The 23,563-nt window shown below is 38.4% G+C and overlaps 3 protein-coding genes and 1 pseudogene across 3 annotated transcripts; all 4 read left to right on the top strand.

Annotated features, from left to right (window-relative positions):
• Positions 1 to 141: 141 nt before the first annotated feature.
• On the top strand, positions 142 to 7,763 carry LOC141841098 (FACT complex subunit SSRP1-A). Its single transcript, XM_074729219.1, has 16 exons — positions 142 to 466; positions 1,139 to 1,324; positions 2,113 to 2,218; positions 3,061 to 3,197; positions 3,386 to 3,469; positions 3,552 to 3,643; positions 3,775 to 3,883; positions 4,014 to 4,097; positions 4,186 to 4,278; positions 4,641 to 4,838; positions 5,539 to 5,690; positions 5,777 to 5,918; positions 6,001 to 6,096; positions 6,251 to 6,433; positions 6,670 to 6,748; positions 7,378 to 7,763. Exons 1-16 carry the CDS (start codon positions 413 to 415, stop codon positions 7,497 to 7,499), a joined length of 1,917 nt encoding a protein of 638 aa, XP_074585320.1. The 5' UTR covers positions 142 to 412; the 3' UTR covers positions 7,500 to 7,763.
• Positions 7,764 to 8,321: 558 nt separating this feature from the next.
• On the top strand, positions 8,322 to 9,947 carry LOC141841099 (pectate lyase-like; annotated as a pseudogene).
• Positions 9,948 to 10,279: 332 nt separating this feature from the next.
• On the top strand, positions 10,280 to 14,010 carry LOC141841100 (UDP-galactose/UDP-glucose transporter 3-like). The gene is made up of 7 exons (XM_074729221.1): positions 10,280 to 10,488; positions 10,654 to 10,751; positions 10,850 to 10,980; positions 12,533 to 12,563; positions 12,669 to 12,772; positions 13,179 to 13,300; positions 13,418 to 14,010. The coding sequence occupies exons 1-7, from the start codon at positions 10,379 to 10,381 to the stop codon at positions 13,821 to 13,823; spliced, it is 1,002 nt and encodes a 333-aa protein (XP_074585322.1). The 5' UTR covers positions 10,280 to 10,378; the 3' UTR covers positions 13,824 to 14,010.
• Positions 14,011 to 14,487: 477 nt separating this feature from the next.
• On the top strand, positions 14,488 to 19,120 carry LOC141840808 (single-stranded DNA-binding protein WHY1, chloroplastic-like). The gene is made up of 7 exons (XM_074728877.1): positions 14,488 to 14,839; positions 14,928 to 15,022; positions 15,113 to 15,205; positions 17,285 to 17,379; positions 18,039 to 18,112; positions 18,603 to 18,691; positions 18,815 to 19,120. The coding sequence occupies exons 1-7, from the start codon at positions 14,578 to 14,580 to the stop codon at positions 18,926 to 18,928; spliced, it is 822 nt and encodes a 273-aa protein (XP_074584978.1). The 5' UTR covers positions 14,488 to 14,577; the 3' UTR covers positions 18,929 to 19,120.
• Positions 19,121 to 23,563: the final 4,443 nt, after the last annotated feature.

Genomic DNA, 23,563 nt, shown 5'->3' with positions numbered 1-23,563 from the left:
CGGAATATAATAGTTTTTTTTAAATTTCTTATAAATAGTTTTACCAAGCAGGATCACGCGTCGTAGAATTGTGATCCTACGGATAAAATTTGTCCAAGGCAAAACAAACAAGGCGTTCCGCAAACCCTAGTCGCAGATTCACCGGTTGGCCACTCTACCGCCTTTCCAGCTTCAGTCCGATCGTTTGTATCGCCGCCCCGCCGCCTCCGCTCTCTTCTTCCATCCTGTGTTGCCGCCGCTTCCTACGTTCCTTCGATCCTGTTTGTTGACCCCCTTCGATTATCATATTGTTCGTGTCGCTATATTGCACACGCGCTTGCGACGTCGATCTACCGTTTTGTCGCCCTCTCCTTCTCGTTCGTTCACTCGGAGAACGAGCACGCGTTGGCGACTCTTTCATAAAGCGAGAACAATGACTGATGGACAACTATATTCGAACATCCTCCTCGGAGGCCGTGGTGGAACTGTAAGAATCAAATTTCCCTACTTCCCGATATATGTATATGTATATTCAATTTAGTCTTTTTTTGCTATGGATTTTTGGCGTGGTTCTTGTCTGACTTTCGAGTGTTTATCTAGCTGAGTTTCATTTGCTAAACAAGTAAAGAAATTTGGTCGACATTTATGTGAAATACGTTAATGTTGTGTTGTTTGAATCTAGTTTTTTTTTTTTTGTGTACGCGCGAATATGATCTAAGAGAGTTTGATAGAGAGAGATTTGTTACTTGCGTTATTTGTTTGGTCAGATTGTCTTTTGACACTTTTTTACATCTAGCAAAAATTTGGTATGTTAGTTTATGAGTTATTGTTCCTTCTCTGCTTCTTGCTCTTATCCTTATAATTTGCTTGGGTCTGGGTGGATTTTTCACAGGTACTACCAAAGCCTTGGCCTAGGACCTCCCTTTATTGATTTTCGCAAAGGCTAATATTCGCTAGGATTTTATATCTAGATTAGATTAAGTTCTCAAAGACCAATAGGATTCCTAGGATAGATTATTTTGTTGCTGTGAAACCTAATCACGCGTTTTTTCTTTCAATTTCGCTGTACTTTTGTTTTCTATGAAGTTTTAGTTTGGTGCTGGGCGTATTTTTGAACAGCTATTCTGATGCATTTCACATTGGCATGTTTTGACTGCAGAATCCAGGGCAATTGAAAGTGCATCCAGGTGGTATTGCTTGGAGAAAGCAAGGTGGTGGAAAGATCATTGAGATTGAGAAAGCAGATATTTCTCGTGTCACTTGGATGAAAGTTCCTAGGGCGTTCCAACTTGGTGTTAGACTTAAAGATGGATTGTTTTACAAGTTCATTGGATTTCGGGAACAGGTTTAGTTGTTTCCTTAGATGAGAAGTTTGCCATCCGTGAACATATGGCAGACTTATTTCTTTTTAAGCTAACTTATTTTTTACTTGTCTGTTTCTTCAAATCTTCAAATGAGTCATCTTTTTTCTTTTCTTTTTTGTGCTTCAGTGAACTTGATCATCTGGTTTTGGTTTTCACACTGAAAATTAGTAGTCAATTTCTGCTCTTGAAGGCGTAAGAATGCGATCAAAACTAAGCTGGTCGTAAAGCCTAATCCTTTTCCAAAGCGTTGATGAGATGACAATGAGTTAATGCAAGTTTCCTAGTATTCAAATGAATGAGCAATGGTTACATCAGTTAAGTGCACCAAATATTGAGCCAAGCCTTGGTGTTTAGAGGTTCAAGTCCCTACTTCATGAGTTGTGGAAACAATACTCTTTTAACTTTTGTGTGTTAGTGGTCAAAGTGCTTTCAATATGGAAGTTGTAACCATACATCACTACATTGCTTAAGTGAGAATGGAAATTTAGATTACAGCTTAGAGCCTATATATATAACTATATGAGGAGTTGTAAGGAACATGTGCACTGGTATTTTGTCATTTATTTTATTTTCCTGAAAACAATCTTTATACTTAATTGGATAATATTTTATATAATAGGTGAGAAGAAAGTTGAAAAATGGAATTAATTGTAAATTATTTAATTATTTTTTGCTTTTGCAGTGAACCATTTTTGAACCCTTTATTAAGAAGTTCTAATAAATTAAATGTCCTTCTGATAATTAATTTCTGTCTTATCATTCCCTTCAGGATGTCAGCAACTTGACAAACTACATACAGAAGAACATTGGTGTAGCAGCAGAGGAGAAGCAACTCTCCACCAACGGTCATAATTGGGGAGAAATTGATATAAATGGTTAGTTCCCTTCTTTTTGTCCCTGAATTATTCCAGTAGTCCGGGTCATTATGCTTCACTATAACATGAAACCTTTTTTGGCACACTTGTACTTCCAGTAACCAATCCTTTCCCTCCTTCCCTCCTGTAATGATACCTTTTTTGTGGAGGGTAAGATGGAGTTCTTTCCAAAGTTTAGAGACCCATTAGCTACTTCACTTATCATGCAGTTCGCTGTCTTCCAACAGATTTAAGGGTTCCATATCTAAAAATTTTTCATGCTATCTTTGTCTGACTCACTGTATGTTACTTGGGCTCAAGTACGAGTATGGTGTGGATCCAATTGTCCAACATGACTATTTCTAAATGTTTTTGCCACATGATCAATAGAAACATCAAGCATCCACTTGGAGTGCCACTTTCTGAATGTTGGTAGCTGATGTGGATATTAAGACATAAACAAAGAGTCCAAGTATTAGAGGTCTCAATTGTGATGCAGGTGGCTGGTTGACCTCCTCATCCTTTCTTCTTTTAGACATCACATTTTTAACATTCTCACTTAATTTCCTTTTCTTCTATACTTGTTTTTTGTTAGTTGTTTTTGGATTTAGTGGCTGTTCAATAATATTACCTTGGTATTACCTTGTTAAGCAGATTTTATTTAAATATAAATGAATAATGTTACCTTGTGAAGCAGATTTCAATAATGTTACCTTGTTAAGCAGATCAACTTTGCTTGTTTTACACTTGCTGTTGTCAACTTTTCTCAATTATTTTGATGGTGTTTTGCATGCAAAAAGTTCTCATATTTACTTAGTGGTTCATTAGTTCCTAAGAAAAATCGGCTTTTGTTTTCATCTCAGGAAACATGCTTACGTTTTTAGTTGGTTCAAAGCAAGCATTTGAGGTATCTCTAGCAGATGTTGCACAAACCCAGCTTCAAGGAAAAACTGATGTCTATATGGAGTTCCATGTGGATGATACTACTGGAGCAACAGAGGTGGTCATCTATACTTGCAGCTAGTCTATGATTTTTAAAGAAAGTTTCATTCTTGAACTTGTTGATGATAATAGTATATAAGTATTGTTGCAAGCTCAAGTTAGTCTAATTTGTTTTGACAATGTTCTATGAACTTTGTTTCTTGAAAAATCTAATGATTATGATTATTAGTTTCTTTTGATATTCAGAAAGATTCTCTGATGGATATAAGTTTTCATATACCTACATCAAATACACAGTTTATTGGTGATGAAAACCGCCCTCCAGCTCAGGTAAAATTTGTTTGTGTTTTTGTGATATCCTGTCCTCTTATTGTTATTGTTGTACTAATTGAATGATTACGTTTTGATTTAGGTTTTCCTAGACAAGATTATGTCACTGACTGATGTTGGTTCATCTGAAGAAGCTGTTGTCACATTTGAGGGAATTGCAATCCTCACACCCAGGTATAGAACTAACTAGCGAATTCACCCAGCATGGCTGTAGGTTCTCTGCTAGCGCTTTCATTTGGTCTGTAGATTCATTATTGATCTTATCATACTTTTATATAAATTTTGGTGCAATATGTGTGTTCCAGAGGGAGATACAGCGTGGAACTCCATTTCTCATTCTTGCGGCTTCAGGGACTGGCGACTGATTTTAAAATCCAATATAGCAGTGTTGTCAGACTTTTCCTATTACCAAAGGTGGTGTTTCTTTTACCATCTTATTGTGTTTTTCTTTCAATTTCATGGTGTCTCCTGTTAGACAAAAGAAAGAAAATTATACTTTCAATTTCTGAACATAATTTTAGTTGTCTTTTTTTTCTCTTTGCAGTCCAACCAGCATACCTTTGTTATAATTACCCTTGATCCACCAATCAGGAAAGGACAAACATTGTACCCACATATAGTCATTCAGGTATTTGCATCATCTTATCATAATTGTGATTTGTCACCAACATTATTTTTAATTCAATTTACTGATGCCTTTCTTTCTTCTTAAAAAGTTTGAAGCAGATAATGTAGTGGATAGAGACCTGGCCTTATCTGAGGAACTTTTGACTACCAGATACAAGGACAAGTTAGAATCTTCATACAAGGTAACTCCCTTTTTGTTAACACTCAGTTGGTGGTATGTTTATTTTTTTTCTTTTATTTTACTAATAAGCCAACGGCGAAGGCTTAAATTTTTTTGGTGAATTTTAGTAGGTAAACATGTGTGTACTCATGTTGTTGTTGTTGTTGTTTTTTCTTCCAGTGCATGATGCAAACTGTAGAACTGTGTATTCTAATTCTAGTTCCGCTCCTTTCTTTTTTAACTAAGTGGTACCTATTTCCTTTTTTGAAGTTACCAACTGTATAATGTATCATAGTATATGGTAATGTTCCAATGCACTTATTATTTCATCTTTTGTTAACTTTCAGAACTTGCTAAACTCTTTATCTGACCCCATATCTTCAGGGCTTAATTCATGAGGTTTTCACCAAGGTCTTGCGTGGTCTATCTGGAGCCAAGGTAACCAGGCCAGGCTCTTTCCGAAGTTGTCAGGATGGATATGCTGTTAAATCATCACTTAAAGCTGAAGATGGATTACTTTATCCACTTGAAAAAGGATTCTTCTTTCTCCCAAAACCTCCGACACTCATTCTTCATGATGAGGTAAATATTGTCTTTTTGTTTAACTGATGTCATCATCATAATCAAACTGTATTTATCTCAACAACTTGAAGTTGATTACGTGGATCAAATCCTCTACTGTGTTTTATTCAAAGGTTCTATCACTAATGATAGTCAAATCAATTTAATCATTTTTTATTAAATTAACTAAAATGTTTCTTTTTTCCCTTTCCACATTCCATTCTAATTGATTCTAGTGCTTCTAATTATAGAATTTATTTGCGCCGTTGAATATATCCATGTCATCTTAACCTTTTTTTTTCTCATTTTAATCATCTAATAGAGCTATGCCAAATTGCATCTGGAAAGTAACTTTATTTATTTGTTTTAAATTATTTTTTAGTTACCCCACACATCTATTTTATTATTCGCAGTCTATTTTGTACTTTCTTTACCTGATGTAGTTGGCAAAAATTCTTCATCACCATTTTTTCCTTTTCATTTTGTACTTGTTGGCAGTAAATTGTTGCTTTTATTTTCCTTTTTTTCCTGCTGCTTCTCCACCAATCCAACCATGTTTATTCTCTTCCTATGTTTGACTTTCCTTTTCTTCCGCATATTTATTTTTTTATGGAAAAAAGAAAGAGTGGTTTTCGTTTGGGAGAATAGGTTGTAATCATTACTTTGGTGGTCTTTTGTTCCTTATGCCCGTGGCTTATATCTGAATTTTCATATCATGCAGATTGATTTTGTCGAATTTGAGAGGCATGGTACAGGTGGTTCAAGCGTGGCATCCCACTATTTTGATCTCCTCGTTAAGCTTAAAAATGATCAAGAACACCTCTTCAGAAATATCCAAAGGAATGAATATAATCACCTCATTGAGTTTATTAAGTAGGTCTTCATTCATTACTTCCACTACGATATATGGCTATGTTTTCTGTCTCCTTAACTCCTAACTCTTATTTTTTTTCATCTAGGGCAAAGGGTATGAAAATATTGAATCTCACGGATGCTCAAACAACCAATGGAGTTGCAGCTGCTCTTCAGGATGATGATGATGCTGTAGATCCACATCTTGAACGGATAAAGAATGCTGCGGGTGATGAAAGCGATGAAGAGGTGCCACAAGTTTTGTTGCATATATATTTGTTGGGTACCAATTTACCTTGTGATGGTTGCTTATGTTTTAGTTTGCTTGTAGGATGAAGATTTTGTGGCTGAAAAAGATGATAGTGGGTCTCCTACAGATGATTCTGGGAATGAGGAGTCCGATGCTAGTGAAAGTGGGGGAGAAAAAGTAGGTTTGAGGGGGTATTGTTGCTTTATTTTTCAATACTTTTGCTGACGAAGTTTACATTTTCACTTTACATCAAGTGGATGCTGAGGAACTTGTCATATAATCTACTGAGTTCTATTTGATTGCTAAACCATATGTTATTCATTTAATCTAGAAACCATCCACCAAAGAGTCAAAAAAGGAAGCTGCTGGTGTGAAGGCACCATCTGCCAAGGGGAAAACCAGGGATGCTGATGAAGAAAGTTCAAAAAAGAGAAAACCAAAGAAAAAGAAGGATCCTAATGCCCCCAAAAGGGCAATGTCTGGTTTTATGTTTTTCTCAAATGCTGAAAGAGATGTAAGTTGCATTTACTAAGTGAATCTTTTAATTTTTAGTGAATTAGTTAGTTGGAGCTTTTGCTGTTGGTTTATTTTGCAGTTAACTTTAACCAAGTATGATGTAATTTTCACATAATTCACTCATTTACTTATTGTTAATTTTCCACTGTTTATGAAAGGGTTTTTTGCTTAAGCTGTTCTTTTTCTTTTTATTCCTGTTTTGTTTATAGATGACTGACTGATTCTCCTTTACAGAATCTAAAGAAGGGTAATCCAGGGATGTCATTTACAGATGTTGGAAGGGCCCTTGGTGAGAGATGGAAAAAAATGACTGGTGAGGCTTTGCTTGGGAAACTCTCAACTCTTTTTGGCGTTTTTATTTTTCACTCGATGCTTGTGCAATGTTCATAGTGCTGCCTCTAGATACATCAATTGCTTGTCCAAGAAATTACTATTTATAGAATTACTTAGTTTGATTTTGCCAAATTCATATTTGTTATTTTTTTATTCCAAAAATCCAACACGATACCTTTATAGGGAAAAGTGAAAAAACCTTGACGTTGACATATTAAGGTTGGGTCAGGGCTGGATTTCCAATGTTTATGGTTTTAAGATTGGTGCATTTTTACACGATCCTGAATGACTTCTAAGTTCAAATTTTCAGTTTGAATTAGTTGGGCATATTAGATCAAATAGGTTGGCCTTTTCTTTGGAGCATATTAGTAGGGCTGGAAATATTTTTGTTTAGTATATAAATTTAATCACGTTTTGATTTAGTATTATTTACCTGTTTGGAAACTATACCGTGTACACAAAATGTAACTAAATCCTGACACAAACAGTTTGAAGTTTGTGGTTTTGTTGTGTTGTACTGGTTTTAATTGTCGGGACCTAATCTTTACCTCACTTAGCTTAGAAAGAGCGACTGATTTCTTATATTGGTTCGTGACTTTGGTTGTGCAGCTGAAGAGAAGGAACCTTATGAGTCAATGGCCAAGGCTGATACTAAACGGTACAGGGAAGCAATGGCCGACTATAAGAGTAGCGCTCCTATGGACATCGACCCTGGCAATGATTCTGATTGATGAAATTCAGAGTGGAAAACCGTGTGAAACATGCGCTAACACCGGCAGACACTGAACGCCTTATGATCAGTAAGCGAGGCATTGGCTTTTGGGATACTAGCTTTGCCAATAACGCAGTAGCAAGGTCAACCCAATGGCTCGGTAAATATTTTCCGATCGTGTTAAAAATACTAAAGTTGCATAGACAACCATCTTGTGTTCTGTGACAGCTCATACCTTTTATCGCTTTTAATTAATTGCATAGACCTGGTGGTGCCTTTGCCATGTTCATTTGTTTTCCTTTTTTTTTTTTTGCGGATTGCTTTAATAATCACGTGATAAATTTGTGAACATATTTTTTTACACGGGAAAGAAAGTGGCATTTAGATACAAATTGAAATTTGCGTTGGGTTAAAACTACGATTTCTGTCGACTTAAAATAAGTGTGTGTGTTCGAGCTGATTGCCTACCCGTGAATTTTCTTCTTTCGACTTCGAAGCTATTCTAAAAATAACTGCTTTCTATTTGTATTGCTTCGATCTTTAACATTACTGGAAAAGGCTCTCTGTAGTGGCGCCCTAATTAATCTTCTCAAATAATGGCTGTAACTTATCTTTGTACACCCTCCAACGAACTCTGTCTTCTCATCTGGCCAACGAACTCTTTAATTTAAACACCTCTCCCCTCATATATATAAACACATCCTCCACCCTCTCAATCGATCAACACAACAAGCTTCAACCACCGTTGAGATCGAGGCATAAGCCACAGAGTTCCACAGAGATTCGAAGCACAGAAAAAAGAGTTGATTAACTTGGTAGATCTCAAGTTAATATATACAAAATGGAGCTTCGTCTTAAATTCTTGTCTTTCTCTCTGTTTTTCCTCGCCTCTGCTACTCTGCCCTACGGCCACATCGCCTTCTTCGACGACTACTGGCAGAATCGCGCGGCTGAGGCTCGCAACAACACGTTGAATGCCTACGTCTCCGATCCGGAGACGGTCGTTAACAGCTTCAATGCGGCCGCAGCCAGTTTGTGAGTAACTGCAAATTACTAATTTAGTTAAACAGAGGCTTACAAGTAACCAAATTGTTACGTTAAACTTGCAGTCCGAGTAGTAACAGAACAAGGAGAAGCCTCCAGGGTAAAGGCAAGAGAGGTGGCCTGTGCTTCGCGACGAATCCCATCGACCAATGCTGGCGGTGCCGCGCGGATTGGGCGAGCGATCGCAAAAGTTTGGCGCGGTGCGCGAAGGGGTTCGGCGGCACCGCCTTGGGCGGCGTCCGCGGGCGGATGTTCGTGGTGACCGACCCCTCCGACGACAACCTCATGGACCCCCGCCCCGGTACGCTCCGGTACGGCGTCACCCGCGCCGCGCCGCTGTGGATCGTCTTCGCCCGCGACATGCTCATCCGCCTGCAGCAGGAGCTGATGATCAACAGCTACAAGACGATCGACGGGCGGGGCGCCGACGTGCACATCGCCTACGGCGCGGGGCTCACCATCCAGTTCGTGCAGCACGTGATCGTCCACAATTTGCACATCCACGACATCAAACCCGGCTCCGGCGGCAACATCCGCGACTCCGAGCACCACTGGGGCATGCGCACCCTCAGCGACGGCGACGGCATCAGCATCTTCGGCGCCTCCAACATCTGGATCGACCACATCTCCATGTTCAACTGCGCCGACGGTCTCATCGACGCCATCGAGGCCTCCACCGCCATCACCATCTCCAACTGCCACCTTACCCGCCACAATGACGTGATCAACATTTAACTCGATACAGTTAAAAGAAGAATACAAATCAATTTTGCCAACAAATAACTAATTTGTGTGTCGAAATTTTAGGTGATCTTGTTGGGCGCCAGCGACTCGAATTCAGCGGATGCTAAGATGCAGGTGACGATCGCGTACAACCACTTTGGGCACGGCCTTGTGCAGAGGATGCCAAGGTGAGGAATTAGCTGAAATCCTTCAATTTTTCAGAGATTTTTTGTTTTTTGTTTTGCACTGTTGATCAACTGATTAATTTCAGGTGCCGATGGGGATTCATACACGTGGTCAACAACGACTACACGCATTGGCTGATGTACGCCGTCGGCGGCAGCATGCACCCCACCATCATCTGCCAAGGCAACCGATTTCTCGGCCCACCAAATCAAGCCGCCAAAGAGGTGATTAATTGATGCCTTGCGATAACTAATCTATGACATGATTAATAGCATATATGTTGATTTGGCAGGTGACGCACAGGGAGTGTGCGGCTGAATCCGAGTGGAAGAATTGGAACTGGCGGTCGGAGGACGACCTGTACATGAACGGAGCCTTCTTCGTGCAGTCGGGCCTCGATACGGCTGGTGGCATTCCCAGGCACCAACTCATCAAGGCGAAGCCGGGGACGGAGGTCGAACGCCTCACTCGCTTCGCCGGCGTTCTCGACTGCCGCCCTAATCGCCCCTGCTGATCCACGTCGCGGCCTGCGTCGACGGAGAGTGTGTGATGATGGAGGAGGAAGAGCGATCGATAGATGGATTTTCTTTTATTAAATATCGTCTTTTGTATATGCATGTCAAAATTTTTCTTACACGCAAAAACGGTTATGCCCAATAAAAAACCAGGAGCCACGTCGCTTACAATTGCCATGTAACACGTCGCTTCGACCAATGAAGTCTCACGCTTCGTGTTCTACCCAATGACATACATCCACGTGGAATATCTGACGTTGCTCCCCTCCCCTCAGCCTTCGTCCCGGGTTATGAGCATGACGGTCTCCACCAACGCAATGGGATCTACCTCTTTCCCTTCACTTTTCCGTCTCTCTCTCGGGCTCGAGCTCGAACCTTCCTTTCCTCATCTATCGCAAGCGTGCTCACGGAGGTGATCTTCCGCCGGGAGATGGAATTCCACGGCGCCGCTGCTGGCTTTGAGCGCATCTTCTTGCTCGCCTTCTGCGTCTCTGGCATATGGTCCGCCTACATCTACCAGGGTGTCCTACAAGAAACTGTGTGAGCACTGACCCTTCATCCTGGTTCCCCTTCCGTTTTTTCTTTTGTCTGCCCCGTATTTTCCATACCATCCCAAATTGATCCTTCATCTTTCGAACGGACATTTGGATCTGCTATTAGGGTTTTGACAGACGAGTCTTTGTTCCTTTTTTTCCTATGTCTCAGATCGACCAAGCTGTTTGGTCCGGACGGGAAGCGGTTCGAGCACCTCTCCTTTTTAAACTTGGCGCAGAACGTGGTTTGCCTCGTGTGGTCGTTTATCAGTATGTTCATTGCTGAATTTTGTGCGTTCTTGTTAATTTGGAGTGATGTGAAATTGTTTATGGGTTCATTTTGTTTCGGGTAATGATTAATTGGACAGTGATAAAATTGTGGTCGAAGAGTTCGTCTGGGGGAGCTCCATTACGGAGCTACTGGAGCCCGAGCATCACTAATACCATCGGTCCAGCTATGGGAATTGAAGCCTTGAAGTATATTAGTTATCCCGCACAAGTAAGTTTAGATTGTCCAACTCTTGCTGTTTTCCCCTCTGTTTGCTAGCTTCTAATTTATATAGTTATTATCATGTCTGTTGGTTTGGGGCATTATAGTCTAATTAGTTCAACTATGAATTTAGCAATTACAAGTTAGTATCTTAGCAGTGATAACTCGTGTGTAATACTCAGGAAAAAAGTGTAGCCTTTTTCAACAAATTGTATACTAGTCAGAGGTGCTCTTTATGATACTTTAAAAATGTTAATAAGTCAATTTAGTATGGTTGATGAATTGTGATCCCTAGCTTTCCTATCGTTCCACTCCCTAGTCAATATAGAGAAATAGGAGTTATTAGATATCTAATAAGGTAGATTTCTGGTTGCTCCAATCTAGTCCTATGGTATTGTTTGGAAGACTTACAGTGATGTTTAAAGTCGTTGTTTGAATTGTGGAAGTGAACAAATTATCAAGGACCTTTAACAACAAATTACACATTGATTTTTAACATGCTTGTATGATTAAATGAAAGACGAACAATTTGTGTGTTTGACAATAAAGACAAGATCCACATCATTGCAAGCATTAAATCCTTTAAACTTAGAGACAAAGAAAAGAAATAAAAAGAAAATGCTCTTATAGATCAAGCAAGGGTGTGAGAAAATGAATTACTATAAGGCATTATTTTTTCACATTGGATCCATGAATGAGAGAAAACTCAAAGTCCGGTGAGACCTTAGAACCCTCCAAGAGAAAATTTACAATGTAGGTGAAAAAACCATCTTCACAAGGAGCATATGCTAATATTTATAAATAAGTAATGACGATTGTTCCTTTTTTTTTTTTAAAAAAAAATCTAATGTGTGAATCAAGGAGATAGTTAAAGCTATATCTTGACTTCTTGGAGACATTTAAGGATAATTGCTAAGCATGCTTGAAAATACTGGAAAAAAGCTAAGAGGAAACATATAAAATGAAATGAGGTAATCAAGATGTGCCTAATCCAGATACACTGAGTTCATAATATTGGTGCCAAATTCAGCTTCTTTGGCTTGAGTTGATTGTTGCCGCCCCATGCCTCAGGTAGGAGTCTAGGGTTGGATGAACTTAGTCAGGCTTGTGCGTTGTGTAGGGTTGGAGTTGTGAGTCAGTTGAACTTGAGGTTTGTTGGCATTGTCCGCGTGGTCAGGGTTCAAGTCAGATTAGCCCCTCATTGTTTCTCTAACAGACTAACCCATTCAATAACAAAGTAGTTGATATTTGAACTGTAAACTATCCTGAGTGTGAATTTGTGGAAACATGTTCCTTTTATCTTATCTTTGTGATTGGGCATAACCAGCAATGAGTAACTGCATAATTGACATGGTCTACTCATTTGCTTAATTGTGTAATGTGACATAAAATCACCTCATTTTTTCTTTTTCTTTTTAAATTCACTTCTCAAGTATTTTTTATTCCCTTGTTCGTATCATGAATGGATCATGTATTATACTTCTGAAATTTTTTTATTGGCTTTACTGTTTAATGCCACTTGATTATAGACTGCTAAGAGTATTGAGTTTGTTTATAACAGGTGTTGGCAAAGTCTACAAAGATGATTCCTGGTGAGTAGAGTGCTTACTTAACCTTTTAGATAATTACCATTTTTTCCTAATTAAGGATGTTCTCAAAATGATCACTGAACAAGTAACTATGCTTTCATGTCATAGTTATGCTGATGGGAGCCCTTGTATACGGGATCAAATATACTATTCCAGAATACATTTGCACTTTCCTTGTTGCTGGAGGGGTATCTTCATTTGCACTTTTGAAGGTTAGACAAATTCTCTTAAATCTCTTTAGCATTGATTTTTATTTATTTTATTTTCTCCATACTTGGGGATTAATCCCTCACGTTGGGATACACATTTGAATGCCTAACCGCAATGGATAACAAGTAGTGGATATATCAAAAAAATTTTAATACATTTGACATGTTTTGTTTATGAATTCACACCTCTTTCTTTCTGATGACGGATTGCTCATGAGTGGCGGTGCAAGATATTTTGTCTTCAATGTTCTAGGCTTTTCTGAGTATCTTCTGAGCTACCACCAACATTAGAAACTGTGATGTAGATTCACATGGCTGCATTTGGATTCTTGAACTGTTCATGCACTTCAATTACCAAATGTATTCACAATAACTTTGCCACTGAATTGCTTGATTCAATTGATTACAGACTAGCTCAAAAACCATAAAGAAGCTTGCTCACCCAAATGCTCCACTTGGCTATGGGCTTTGCTTCCTGAATTTAGCATTTGACGGTTTCACAAATGCCACTCAGGATTCTATAAAAGCAAGGTACTTAATATTTCTTGATGATATGCAACAAAATAACTAGTAGTGCATCTAAAATTTGTCTTAGCTATTTGTATACAAAGTTCACCATAACTTATAACTACATCAATATTTTTTTAGGTTCCCAAAGACATCTGCTTGGGAGATCATGCTTGGAATGAACTTCTGGGGAACCATTTACAATGTTATTTACATGTTTGGCTGGCCTAATGGAAGTGGTTATGAGGCAGTGAGGTTCTGCCAGGAGCACCCGGAGGCAGCTTGGGACATCCTTATGTTTTGTCTCTGTGGCGCAGTGGGACAAAACTTTATCTTCTTGACCATAAGTCAATTTGGTTCCCTTGCCAACACAACCATCACCACCACCCGGAAGTTTGTTAGCATTGTTGTATCGTCATTGATAAGTGGCAACCCCTTGTCACCCAAGCAGTGGACGAGTGTGGTAATGGTCTTCTCAGGACTTTCTTTCCAGATATTCCTCAAGTGGAGGAACCTCCAGAGAAGAAAGGAGAAGAAGGCTACGTGAAGACATTTTTCATTCCTTTTCCAGGATTCCTGGTGCCTTTTATTGTCTGTCTTATTGGCACTAAAGATGGGGAGAGCTTTATGGAATTTAGATAGATTCAGACTTGGTGAGCAATCCAATGTACTAATTATATCTATGCCTTGCTTCGAATTGCAATATAGGCACGATTTGTCATTTTGTCGGGAAATCTCTGATAACAAAATGTATCTTATAAATTTCATGTTTCTTTATAAAAAAATAGCGATATATACCATGTTTAATAACTCTGGAAATCTAACGTTGTAGCAACATTCCTTAATTAACCTCTACATTGTTCCAATTGCTCATTTATTCGTTTGCCAAACTTACATATACATTTAAAAATATAACTATCCTGACTTTGGTTGACATTATTATCCTTTAATTTTCTTTAAATATCATAGGAAGTTTTTGAATTTGGTTACCTTATTAATGTCATTTTATTGTATATAATTTGTCTGATATTTTTGAATTGCATATAATATTTTTGAATTGCAGAACAGAAAAAGTTTATCAAAGTAAAATTGAATGTCCAAACCGATTCGAACCGTTTGTTGTTGGGACAAAACGAAAACGGGTACCGAAACCCGGATTTGCGAACACTGGATCACGTTCGCAAAACTGAACGAAGCGAACGTCGCAAAAGCATCCTGTTCACAGGAACCGACTGCAGCGGCCGCAGCTCCAATCTCCGCCGACGCGGTGGTGTGTTCTTGCCCGCCGCGCGTCCAAAGCGATGCATTCACCGTCTTCTTCTCGCGCTATCCATATTTATTGCGCTTCCCCTTCTCCCTTCCGCTCCTCGTCTGCTTCCCTCATAGGCAGTACACTCTGCGCTCCCAGAACCCTAGCCCTTGGGGTCGCGAATAACTATCGACGGAAATATCTATCCGTTCGTGGCCGCCGCTCCGATTTCTCAGATCAGCACCGCCTGACTGGTCGCCCTCCTTCACCGCCTCCTGAGGAACCTACGTCTTTCTCCCGGAAGCCTCCTGGAGGTGCCCATCGGCTCCTCGCTTCGGGCTGCTAACTTTGTCGCCGTTGGAAAAAACTTAATCTTGTTTGTTTCGGCTTTCCGCTTTTCAGCGTTGAATTCGAAGGTCTTCGTCGGTTATTCCATTTACAAAGGGAAGGCGGCACTCACCGTGGAACCGCGAGCGCCTGAGTTCGCTCCTCTTGACGTGAGTTTCTTAGTTTGTAGTCAGAGCTCGTCAAATTTTGGTTTTTGTATTTTGTAGTGAGATTGGTAGTTCTAAGTCATATTGTTGCAGTCGGGAGCTTATAAGGTCTCTAAGGAAGGATTTATTCTCCTCCAATTTGCTCCTGCTGTGGGAAATCGGCAATACGATTGGAGCAGAAAGCAAGTATGCAAATTTTCCACCTTTTTTCCTTCTCCGTGTAGGATTATAATGTCATCACACTATGATAATCGTATTTCTTCGCCTCTTGCCACAAGTTGTGCGACAGATAAAATGATGCCAGTTTATATCATCTAGTTTGTCAAAATGATGCGTCTGTGATCCTCACCTTGGGAGCCAAAAACTATCCAAATATAGGGGCCAAGAATTTATGCTCATGAAAAAATTGCAAACCAAGTTTATGCTCATGAAAAATTTGCAAACCATGATTATACATTTTCTTCATTCTATATGTGATAAGAAAAATTAAGTAAACAAAAAGTGAACAACAGTATGTTGGAATAAATTTGGGCAAAAACCTTGAAAAAAACCTTTTTATTCAGAAAGCCTCATGAAGGCCCTGGTTTTCCATGATGTCCATAAAATCCTTTTTCAATTTGGCCCTAATATTACTCTCTAAAATTTGCCACTTGCAGCCAGATGATCGCCTTTGTAGGCTTTGAAACTCTCGAATCTTCTTCAGAGCTGGCATTGCTTCCTTTTAGTTGCCATCTAACATTACATATTTAAACGAAGAACATCTCTTTCCTTTGACAGGAGCACCACTCCTTTTAGTTGTCCTTTCTTTTCCTTGCCCTTCCAAATTGAGTCATTCTGTTGATTCAATTAAGGTGAAATTAAGCAGACAGGAAGGCCAGATTAGAGCAGAAATTCAAGATCACAATAGCCAAGCATGCCATAGACGAGGTATCCTCCAGCCAGTTCAAGTCAGAAAGAACAAGAACTCAGAGTGCTGGCCGGCGTAGTTTAACTTCCACCCTAATACTTGGATAAATAATGAATATTTGTTTTTTGATAAGGTAAAAATGAAAAAGAGTAGGGTCTGTGAAGAAAGCTGGGAGAGCCATGATACACACTACGAAATTTAGCTATTTGGGTGAAAACGACCCTCTGACAATTGCCCTTTTTCAAAAGCCTTTGGTAATTCTATAAGAATACTCAGATTCCATCCCTTCACAAGGGAGAACTCCTCCAGGCACCAAGACGAACAACAATTTAGGTTCCATCCACTATCCCATCTAGGGATACATGTGCCCGTAGGAGACTCTCGAGTAAAGGCTTAAGTGACAGGCTCTAAAGTAAGGGAGAGGGAGAGTCCTTAAGGAGGGCTCAACTGACAAAGTGGAAAGAGTTCATGATTTTATTATATGCGCCTAGAATGATGACTGATTTCATTCCTTAAGACTCTATTCACAATTTAAAGGGTTGGAAAGAAGTTAACGTTCAGGACAAATGCCATTAAACTAGGGAATTGAAGCGACTTAACACTAACCCATTGGGACAAGAACTGTAGAAGAGTCAAGAGTTGCTCGAGCTCTGGTGGAGTTGCACTTGAGTTAATTACTTGCAGCCAAATAGTCTTGCTTAGGTTGACCTATGGTGGGTTTTTGGTATCTTAATACATATAAAGGACCATATGTATATAACATATTTTTATGCAGAACCAGCCCTTGTTAGAAAATGTTTATGTACACAAGGACGGGCATGTAAGCACTATGATTCATGTTATTCTAAACTTTTGGCAGCTGCAAGTGGTTGAATTCCATTGAGGCTTAATGGCTGATGAGATTCCTGCCGATGACCAGAGTCTAGTGATGTGGTAAGGATATTTTTATAAGGAAAATTTGCAAAGGGCCTTTTATAGAGTATTGTGCAAAATGAGACCTTTACAATGAGTCTTTTTAACTACAAAGGAGCCTTATTAGGACTTTTGCCCATAAAAGTTTTAAGGTGAGTAGGGTTTCAGGGAAAAAAAGTTGCCCTTTTTGATACTAATTTAACCTTTGGTGAAGTTTAGTTGAATGGTCTGGGAGATGTGATCCTTCACCATTGAGTTAATTTATGAAATCGAGTATGCATGCAGCAAACAACATGCCTAATTAGTACAACTTATTGGCTCCTTAATTCCAAATATGTTTCTGTTCCTTCTGCTGATACTCTCTATTGGCATCTATCTTTGCTTTCTTGTGGTATTTTATACAAACACATGTGAACTTTGATATCCATTTTGGTTAATTGATGCAGGTATTTTCTTTATCCATACCTGAAATTGGTCATCTGATGAGTCTCGGAGCAAAGGATTCTTGTGAATTTTTTCATGATCCATTCAAGGGAAGAGAGTAATATTCTAGAATCTTGATAAGAAATTTGTTGTATGTATCCAAATCATCAGTGTAGTTTACTTGAACAGGGATGGGATAACAGTTCTAAAATCCTTTTTCTTTTATGTCTAGTTACTTCTTGTTAGGTCTATGATTTTTGTCAACACACAGCTTTATTAGATCAATGAGAGCAGCCATAAGCGTTGAGACACTTTGAATCATTGTAAAGGCAGTCGGAATGTGTTACAAAGTCAGACTTTATATGATTAGAGAAGCATTCAAAATGCATTCACAATTAGAAAGTTGATTAATGTGATCTTCCATCATGTGAATACAAATAGAAATTTTATGTTGAGATGATATTGTTTTCCTATCCAAGCTCATGAATGACTGCCAAGAGAGATATCCTAGCAGTAGATACATTCTCAATCTCCGTTATTACTGGTAGAAGTAACCTTAAATAATGCTTAAAATTGATAAACAAGGTTTCTTGGCTTGAATAATTATGCTAGTTTACATATCTTCATATTCATGTATTTCACATTTCCATTAATTGGTTTCCTGATATATATTTTTTTATGTCCAAGTTAACATCATAATTCATGAGAATCTACAAGGCTACAAGTGTAACTCATTCAGTGTCTTTGCTGAAGTGTAACCTTTATTTTCTGTTGCAGTGAGGAAGGCAAGATAAGAAAGGTTTTAAAGGTTGAACCTCTTCCAGATGGCACCGGATATTTCTTTAATCTCAGTAATTCCCCCACATTTTTAATGTAAATAATACTTTTACCATATAATACAATCTGCCAGGCCATATGTAAATAATCCTTTGTTCATACCAAAAATGTCCATCCAAATCTTGTAAATCCTATATGCAGTCAATTTGTGCTATACAAGCTTACAGCCCATAATTGTTCTTTGGTTTTGTGCCCTTGACTCCTCAAACTAGTAGCTAGTCTTTTGTGTACTCAAACATCCACAAAGCCTGCATAAATCGGTTTTGCTAGTTTTAGTTTTAGTATTTTTTTTGTCCTGATTCTTGTCATTTATTTGAAATGATTCTTAATTTTTGATAGTTATGTTATGGTTAATCCTACTGAAAGATTCCCCATTTGCTCATATTGTTTCTTTCCCTTTCTGCTGTTCTGGTTGATACTCGTTGGTATTTATACATGGTTTTTATACCATTGGCTTCCGGAAGGTTTGGTATGGTAAATTACTCTGTATTCTCTCTTTTGTAGGTGTTCAAAATCGCCTGTTGAATATGGATGATAGCATATACATACCAATCAGCAAACCAGAATTCACCATTCTTAACTCTGCTTTAAATGTATGACATCTCTCCTCTCTTTGTATTGCTCCAATATGTTATTTTCTGACTTTTATCAATCGTGAATATCTCTCAAAAATGAATTTTATTGTTTTGTTATCTAAGGATCTAAAAATTGTGCAGTTTATCGTCCCGTATCTTCTGGGTTGGCATGCTTTTGCTAATGCTATAAAACCGGAGAATTCCTTCCGTTTAAACAATGCAAGATTCGGAGCTGATTTTGAATGGGGTAGATGAAGGACAAATCTCAAAAGAAAGAAGCTCTGAGTTTGTGGATGCGAATTCTGGGCATTTGCCATGCCGTGGCTGTTTTACTCTCATAGTTTTTCATTTTTTTTTAAAGTGTATTTTGCTGTTCGAACCAAGTTAGTAGCTTAGATCAATATCTATTTGGTTCACGCAAATTGATGAAAACAGAGGTTTATTCGAGGGTTGTTTCTCAGCTTGTTCGTGTGACTAAGAAGAGTGCAATTTTTTCCCTGATGTACAAGACACCTCGATATATTTTCTAGACTTCAGTGCTAACATTAATGTAGAAAATTGATTTTTTTTTTTTAAAAATAAAACCCCTCACTGCTACTACCCCACAAAGAAAAACTTTCTCCATAAAGGAAAGTGTAGTTTGGGCTCATACGACCTTCATTCACACCTTTCAATCAATATCTCTTATCCTTAACATTCTCGCTAGCTAATAAACAAATTATTATACTAGTCATCGAATCATAATGGACTTAATGTGTTATCAAATCTAATAATTTATACCTTAACGACAAGCTTCATCTGGAAGGAAATACCCAACTCAGTCAAACATGTGCGCTGTTGGTCTAGTCAAAGAAACTAAATTTATCCTTTTTTTTAATTTCTTTTTGCTTAACTCATTAAAAGAGGTGGGATGAATCTATTAGACAACAAGAACTTCTTAGACATTTGTATTTTTTAATTTATTTTAATAATTAATTAAAAAATTTATGATATCATATTAATCATCTTCGAAATTAATTGAATCGTAAAAATTAAATAACCGGATTACAAAAAATATATATTATATTGTTACTTGAAAAAAAAAATATCAATATAACATTTTTTAAATTTTTTCACTTGGCTACCTAACCGATTAGATCGATGCGTTTCGCATACTTTAATTGATTCAATCCGTTCAAACCATTCTCCCATTTAACCCATTTAGCCACTAGACATCAACTAATCTATTTTATTCATTGATTACATATATATAATAAATAAATATTTTAAATTGATCAAGATCGATCGATCTTTTTTATGAATAAAGCATAATAATTCTATAAAAAGTAATATTTGAAAAGTGTAAATAGAAATATATTTGTTTCGATCGTAATAAAATAAGTAGTCTTAAAGAGATTAGTTTTCAAGTTCAGGTTTTAATGCTTGCCTGGTCCTATGGCTCAAGCTCAATTATTGTCCAGGTCCTTAATTATTAATTTATTAATGGATCTGCACATATTTGATTCATTTAATCCTTGCCAAATGACGGATCTCTTATCTTCATTAGATTTATTTAATGCATGAAGACGTTGACTTATATGATCCTTACAAAGAAATTTTAGGTTTCAAATTTTGTGCAAACACATCAAATCAAAGTTTAGATTTTTTTCACCGAAACAATAGATCTAATGAAAAAAAAATTCTCTCAAAGTTAAGAACAGGAATTAAAAGAGAGCATTTATTGCCCATTTGCTCTGACTTTTTTACAGACTTTATGATAATCGAAGAAAATAATAACAATATTCTATCTTAAATAAGAATCAAAATCTATGGACCAAATGGGGATAGAAATCTAGGAGACTTCAAGGAGAGAGTTCTTAGATTTCCTCACCCTTATGTGATGATACACACACACAGGATGAACCTTGCGAGGCATCAGAAATCTAAGAAACCAAAAAAATTTTGTTCTTAGATTTCGTCCCCTTTCGCAGTAAATGGAACTAAAATTTTACGAGTCAAACTTGGTTCTCCACATAGAAAGTGTGGTTCTGCGCCGCCTCTGCGGCCGCCGGAGCTATGCGTTCCCCCACCTTCAGTCGCAGGGAACAGAGCAACGCCGCCGCCGCCCGCCCCCAAGGAGAGGAGTACGAGCCCCACCAATCCCATCGAGGTCACCGACAAGAGAAGCAGGATCCGGAGCACGAAGGCCACGAGCAGGAATCCGACGGAAAGGGCCATGGCCCTGTTCTTGGTGGACTCGACCGCGGCTCCGCCGGCTGGATTGGCGAGGGCGTACACGACGGCGAAGAGGCTGGCAAAGACGCCCAGGCAGATAAAGGCGACGAGGGGGTCGTAGAGGAAGAGGGCGGCGTGGGCCTGCTGGACGTCGGGCGGGATGCTGCCGTACAGCGCGACGCAGAGCCCCGCGGGAATCGCCAGCTCCGCTATGCTTCTCCTCTCGGGCAATGGCTCCGGCGGCGGCGGCAACTGCGACGTGTCCTGGTCGGATGCGTCGGCGGCGCCGAAGCTGAAGCGGCGCTTGAGATGGGGATCGGAGAAGCAGGATTTGAGGCGGAGAACGAGCCCGGAGAGAGCATCCCTGATGATTGCCATATCATTAATGGAGAAGAAACAAATCAAAGGCTACTTTAATGGATCGCCGAAATAATTGGACTGTGGCCGGTCTATTTATAGATTTGATCGGCTCAGAGTCCGCCATGAACTGCTAGCCGTTTTCCACACGATGATCTCGTCATCTGATGACGTCAGGTGGCACAAGGGCTTGGTTGTGTGCTTTCTGGAGCAAGCGTCTCGAGCAAGGAATACTCAATTTTCCACATCGTTTTTTTAAAAATTATTTGTTTAATTAAAACGTCAAAGGAACCGGATTCCCACGTTGTTTAAGAAGGTAATGAGCTGTTTCCAGCACTAAAATGAAGGAGAGACCAAATTAAATTAAATTAAATTCATTTACGCGCGACGACTCCATAGATTGGGCGGTGGCAACCATATCAGCATTAACTGCCATCGAAAGCGCCTTGTTCGTCGATGATAAGAATGTAGTAATAGGGCTTTTAGATCGGGCAGTCACTCGAGTCTGTTAAACAATTATTAGTGCAGTAATTTACTAGATTACTGTTAAAAATATGCTATGATTGAGTTGCAAACGCCAAACAGCACCAAAATTCAATTGTTAAACGGTACGGTTAAAAAGATTTCAGAATGCAGTTGAGGAAGCCAGTAAGAAAATAATAATTTCACTAAAAAAAACTCTTACACAAAAGAAAATAGTTTTTTTTTAAAATGTTATTTTACAAGTTGCAAATGATTGACTCTGATGGGTAGTCACACTGGGACTACTTCGTGCGACGTACGGTCCGCCGAGCGAGCGAGCGAGCGAGCGAGCGATCGACTTCTAGATTAATTTGCTGCAGTTGATTGATTGAATGACGACGACCATCCAAAACCTTGAAGACCAAGCTACGTATTTCATTAATTTTATAATCATTAAAAATAATATGGCCTTGTTAATTGATCAATGGCTCATAAAAATTAATTTCGCGTTAAATTTTAATCGAAATATTCCACGGACCATGATGGATCGAGGCCCAGCCTCTCTTAGCCTGCCATGCTTATTCTTGGACTGGACTGGATACTCAAGCTTTGAGCCTGAATTACGATCTATGAGAAAGCAACAAACCAATTCCAAGACCATTTAGAAACGTGATCTCCCACCTAGCTACCAACATTAATTTGGTATTGATTTTTATAAAAATAATAATATTACATTTCATTTTTTTATTAAAATTTGAATCAATAAAAAATCGATGAACTAATTTATTAACATGAAATGAAATAAGGATATTGAATTAAAGTGTTTGACTATCTTCTTCGGATATATAAGGTCTATTTATTGAATTAAAAATTATAATAAATTTATATTTATATATTGAGATTATTTGAATTGATAATTTCAAATTGTCAGTCTGGACTGATTAAATCGAGTTGTTGAGATTTCGTTGGTTCATTGTTGAGTGATTCATGTGTCCGAGTCCGAGTCTAAGTTAGGAAGTCAAGTGCACAATCGATTGAATCACTCGACTGCTAAATGCCAATACTAATTTGGTTGAATCGTAAGAGGCTGAGTACTCTTGAGTGCTCAAGTGCTTAACCTACCGTGCTGGTTGAATCGTCAAAATGGAGAGATGTCGAAGTCCATGTTTGATGTAATTTATTTAAAATATATTCGTTTCCATTGGTAGTATTTAGAGGTCATGTCAAATGTCTATTTTATTTTATGATACAACATCAGATATTGATCACTATCAAGTATGGGTCGATTGCAATGAATTGAGCTTTATCCGAATGCTATCAAGAAAAAGTCTCGTGCACGAAAGAGATAAGATGAGCTAAAACAAAGCGGAAGGATTTACAACTCTCGACGCCCTCGCCCCATGATATTAGTCGCGTCGGCCGGGAATCCTACTGCACTTGGTGCACCTTTCGAAGTCGACTGTCTTTTGCTACACCCAACGTTAGGCGTATTTTATTTCATTTACGCAAAGTTGAAGCATTGCGTATTCATGGCCAAATTTTCCTACTTCTCTTTTCTGCAAAAAAAATAAATCCACTTTTAACGGACAATCGATTTCACGATCATTTAAAAAAAAATAAATTAAAAAATTATAATTTATCACACAGAAGGATGTTACTTACAAATTTTCCTACTTACTGATACGCAAACAATATCATTTAGACATCATTAATTATGTTTGTTATACGGAATAAAAGGGTTTTTTTTACAGCTTTCCCCCAAATAAAATACCCGAGTGAATAAATAAAATCTCCCAATAAATAGATTAATCTTTTAAGATATTCGACATAAAAAATTCTCAAATTTATATATATTTT

The sequence above is a fragment of the Curcuma longa genome, chromosome 11 (assembly GCF_044706935.1).
Source record: "Curcuma longa cultivar G26 ecotype Majalengka, Jawa Barat chromosome 11, ITB_CL_G26_1.1, whole genome shotgun sequence".
In the NCBI taxonomy this organism is placed as follows: Eukaryota; Viridiplantae; Streptophyta; class Magnoliopsida; order Zingiberales; family Zingiberaceae; genus Curcuma; species Curcuma longa.
Note: the sequence above shows the minus strand (reverse complement) of the source record. Positions and strands in the feature narration are given on the sequence as shown.

Coding starts and splice junctions, on each gene's coding strand:
- LOC141841098 (XM_074729219.1), top strand. CDS start 413: ATGACTGATGGACAACTATATTCGAACATCCTCCTCGGAGGCCGTGGT. Junction 4,098..4,185: donor ACCCACATATAGTCATTCAG/GTATTTGCATCA, acceptor CTTCTTAAAAAG/TTTGAAGCAGATAATGTAGT. Junction 6,097..6,250: donor GTGAAAGTGGGGGAGAAAAA/GTAGGTTTGAGG, acceptor CATTTAATCTAG/AAACCATCCACCAAAGAGTC.
- LOC141841100 (XM_074729221.1), top strand. CDS start 10,379: ATGGAATTCCACGGCGCCGCTGCTGGCTTTGAGCGCATCTTCTTGCTC. Junction 10,752..10,849: donor CCTCGTGTGGTCGTTTATCA/GTATGTTCATTG, acceptor TTAATTGGACAG/TGATAAAATTGTGGTCGAAG. Junction 10,981..12,532: donor ATATTAGTTATCCCGCACAA/GTAAGTTTAGAT, acceptor TGTTTATAACAG/GTGTTGGCAAAGTCTACAAA.
- LOC141840808 (XM_074728877.1), top strand. CDS start 14,578: ATGCATTCACCGTCTTCTTCTCGCGCTATCCATATTTATTGCGCTTCC. Junction 15,206..17,284: donor ACGATTGGAGCAGAAAGCAA/GTATGCAAATTT, acceptor TAATTGATGCAG/GTATTTTCTTTATCCATACC. Junction 18,692..18,814: donor TTCTTAACTCTGCTTTAAAT/GTATGACATCTC, acceptor AAAATTGTGCAG/TTTATCGTCCCGTATCTTCT.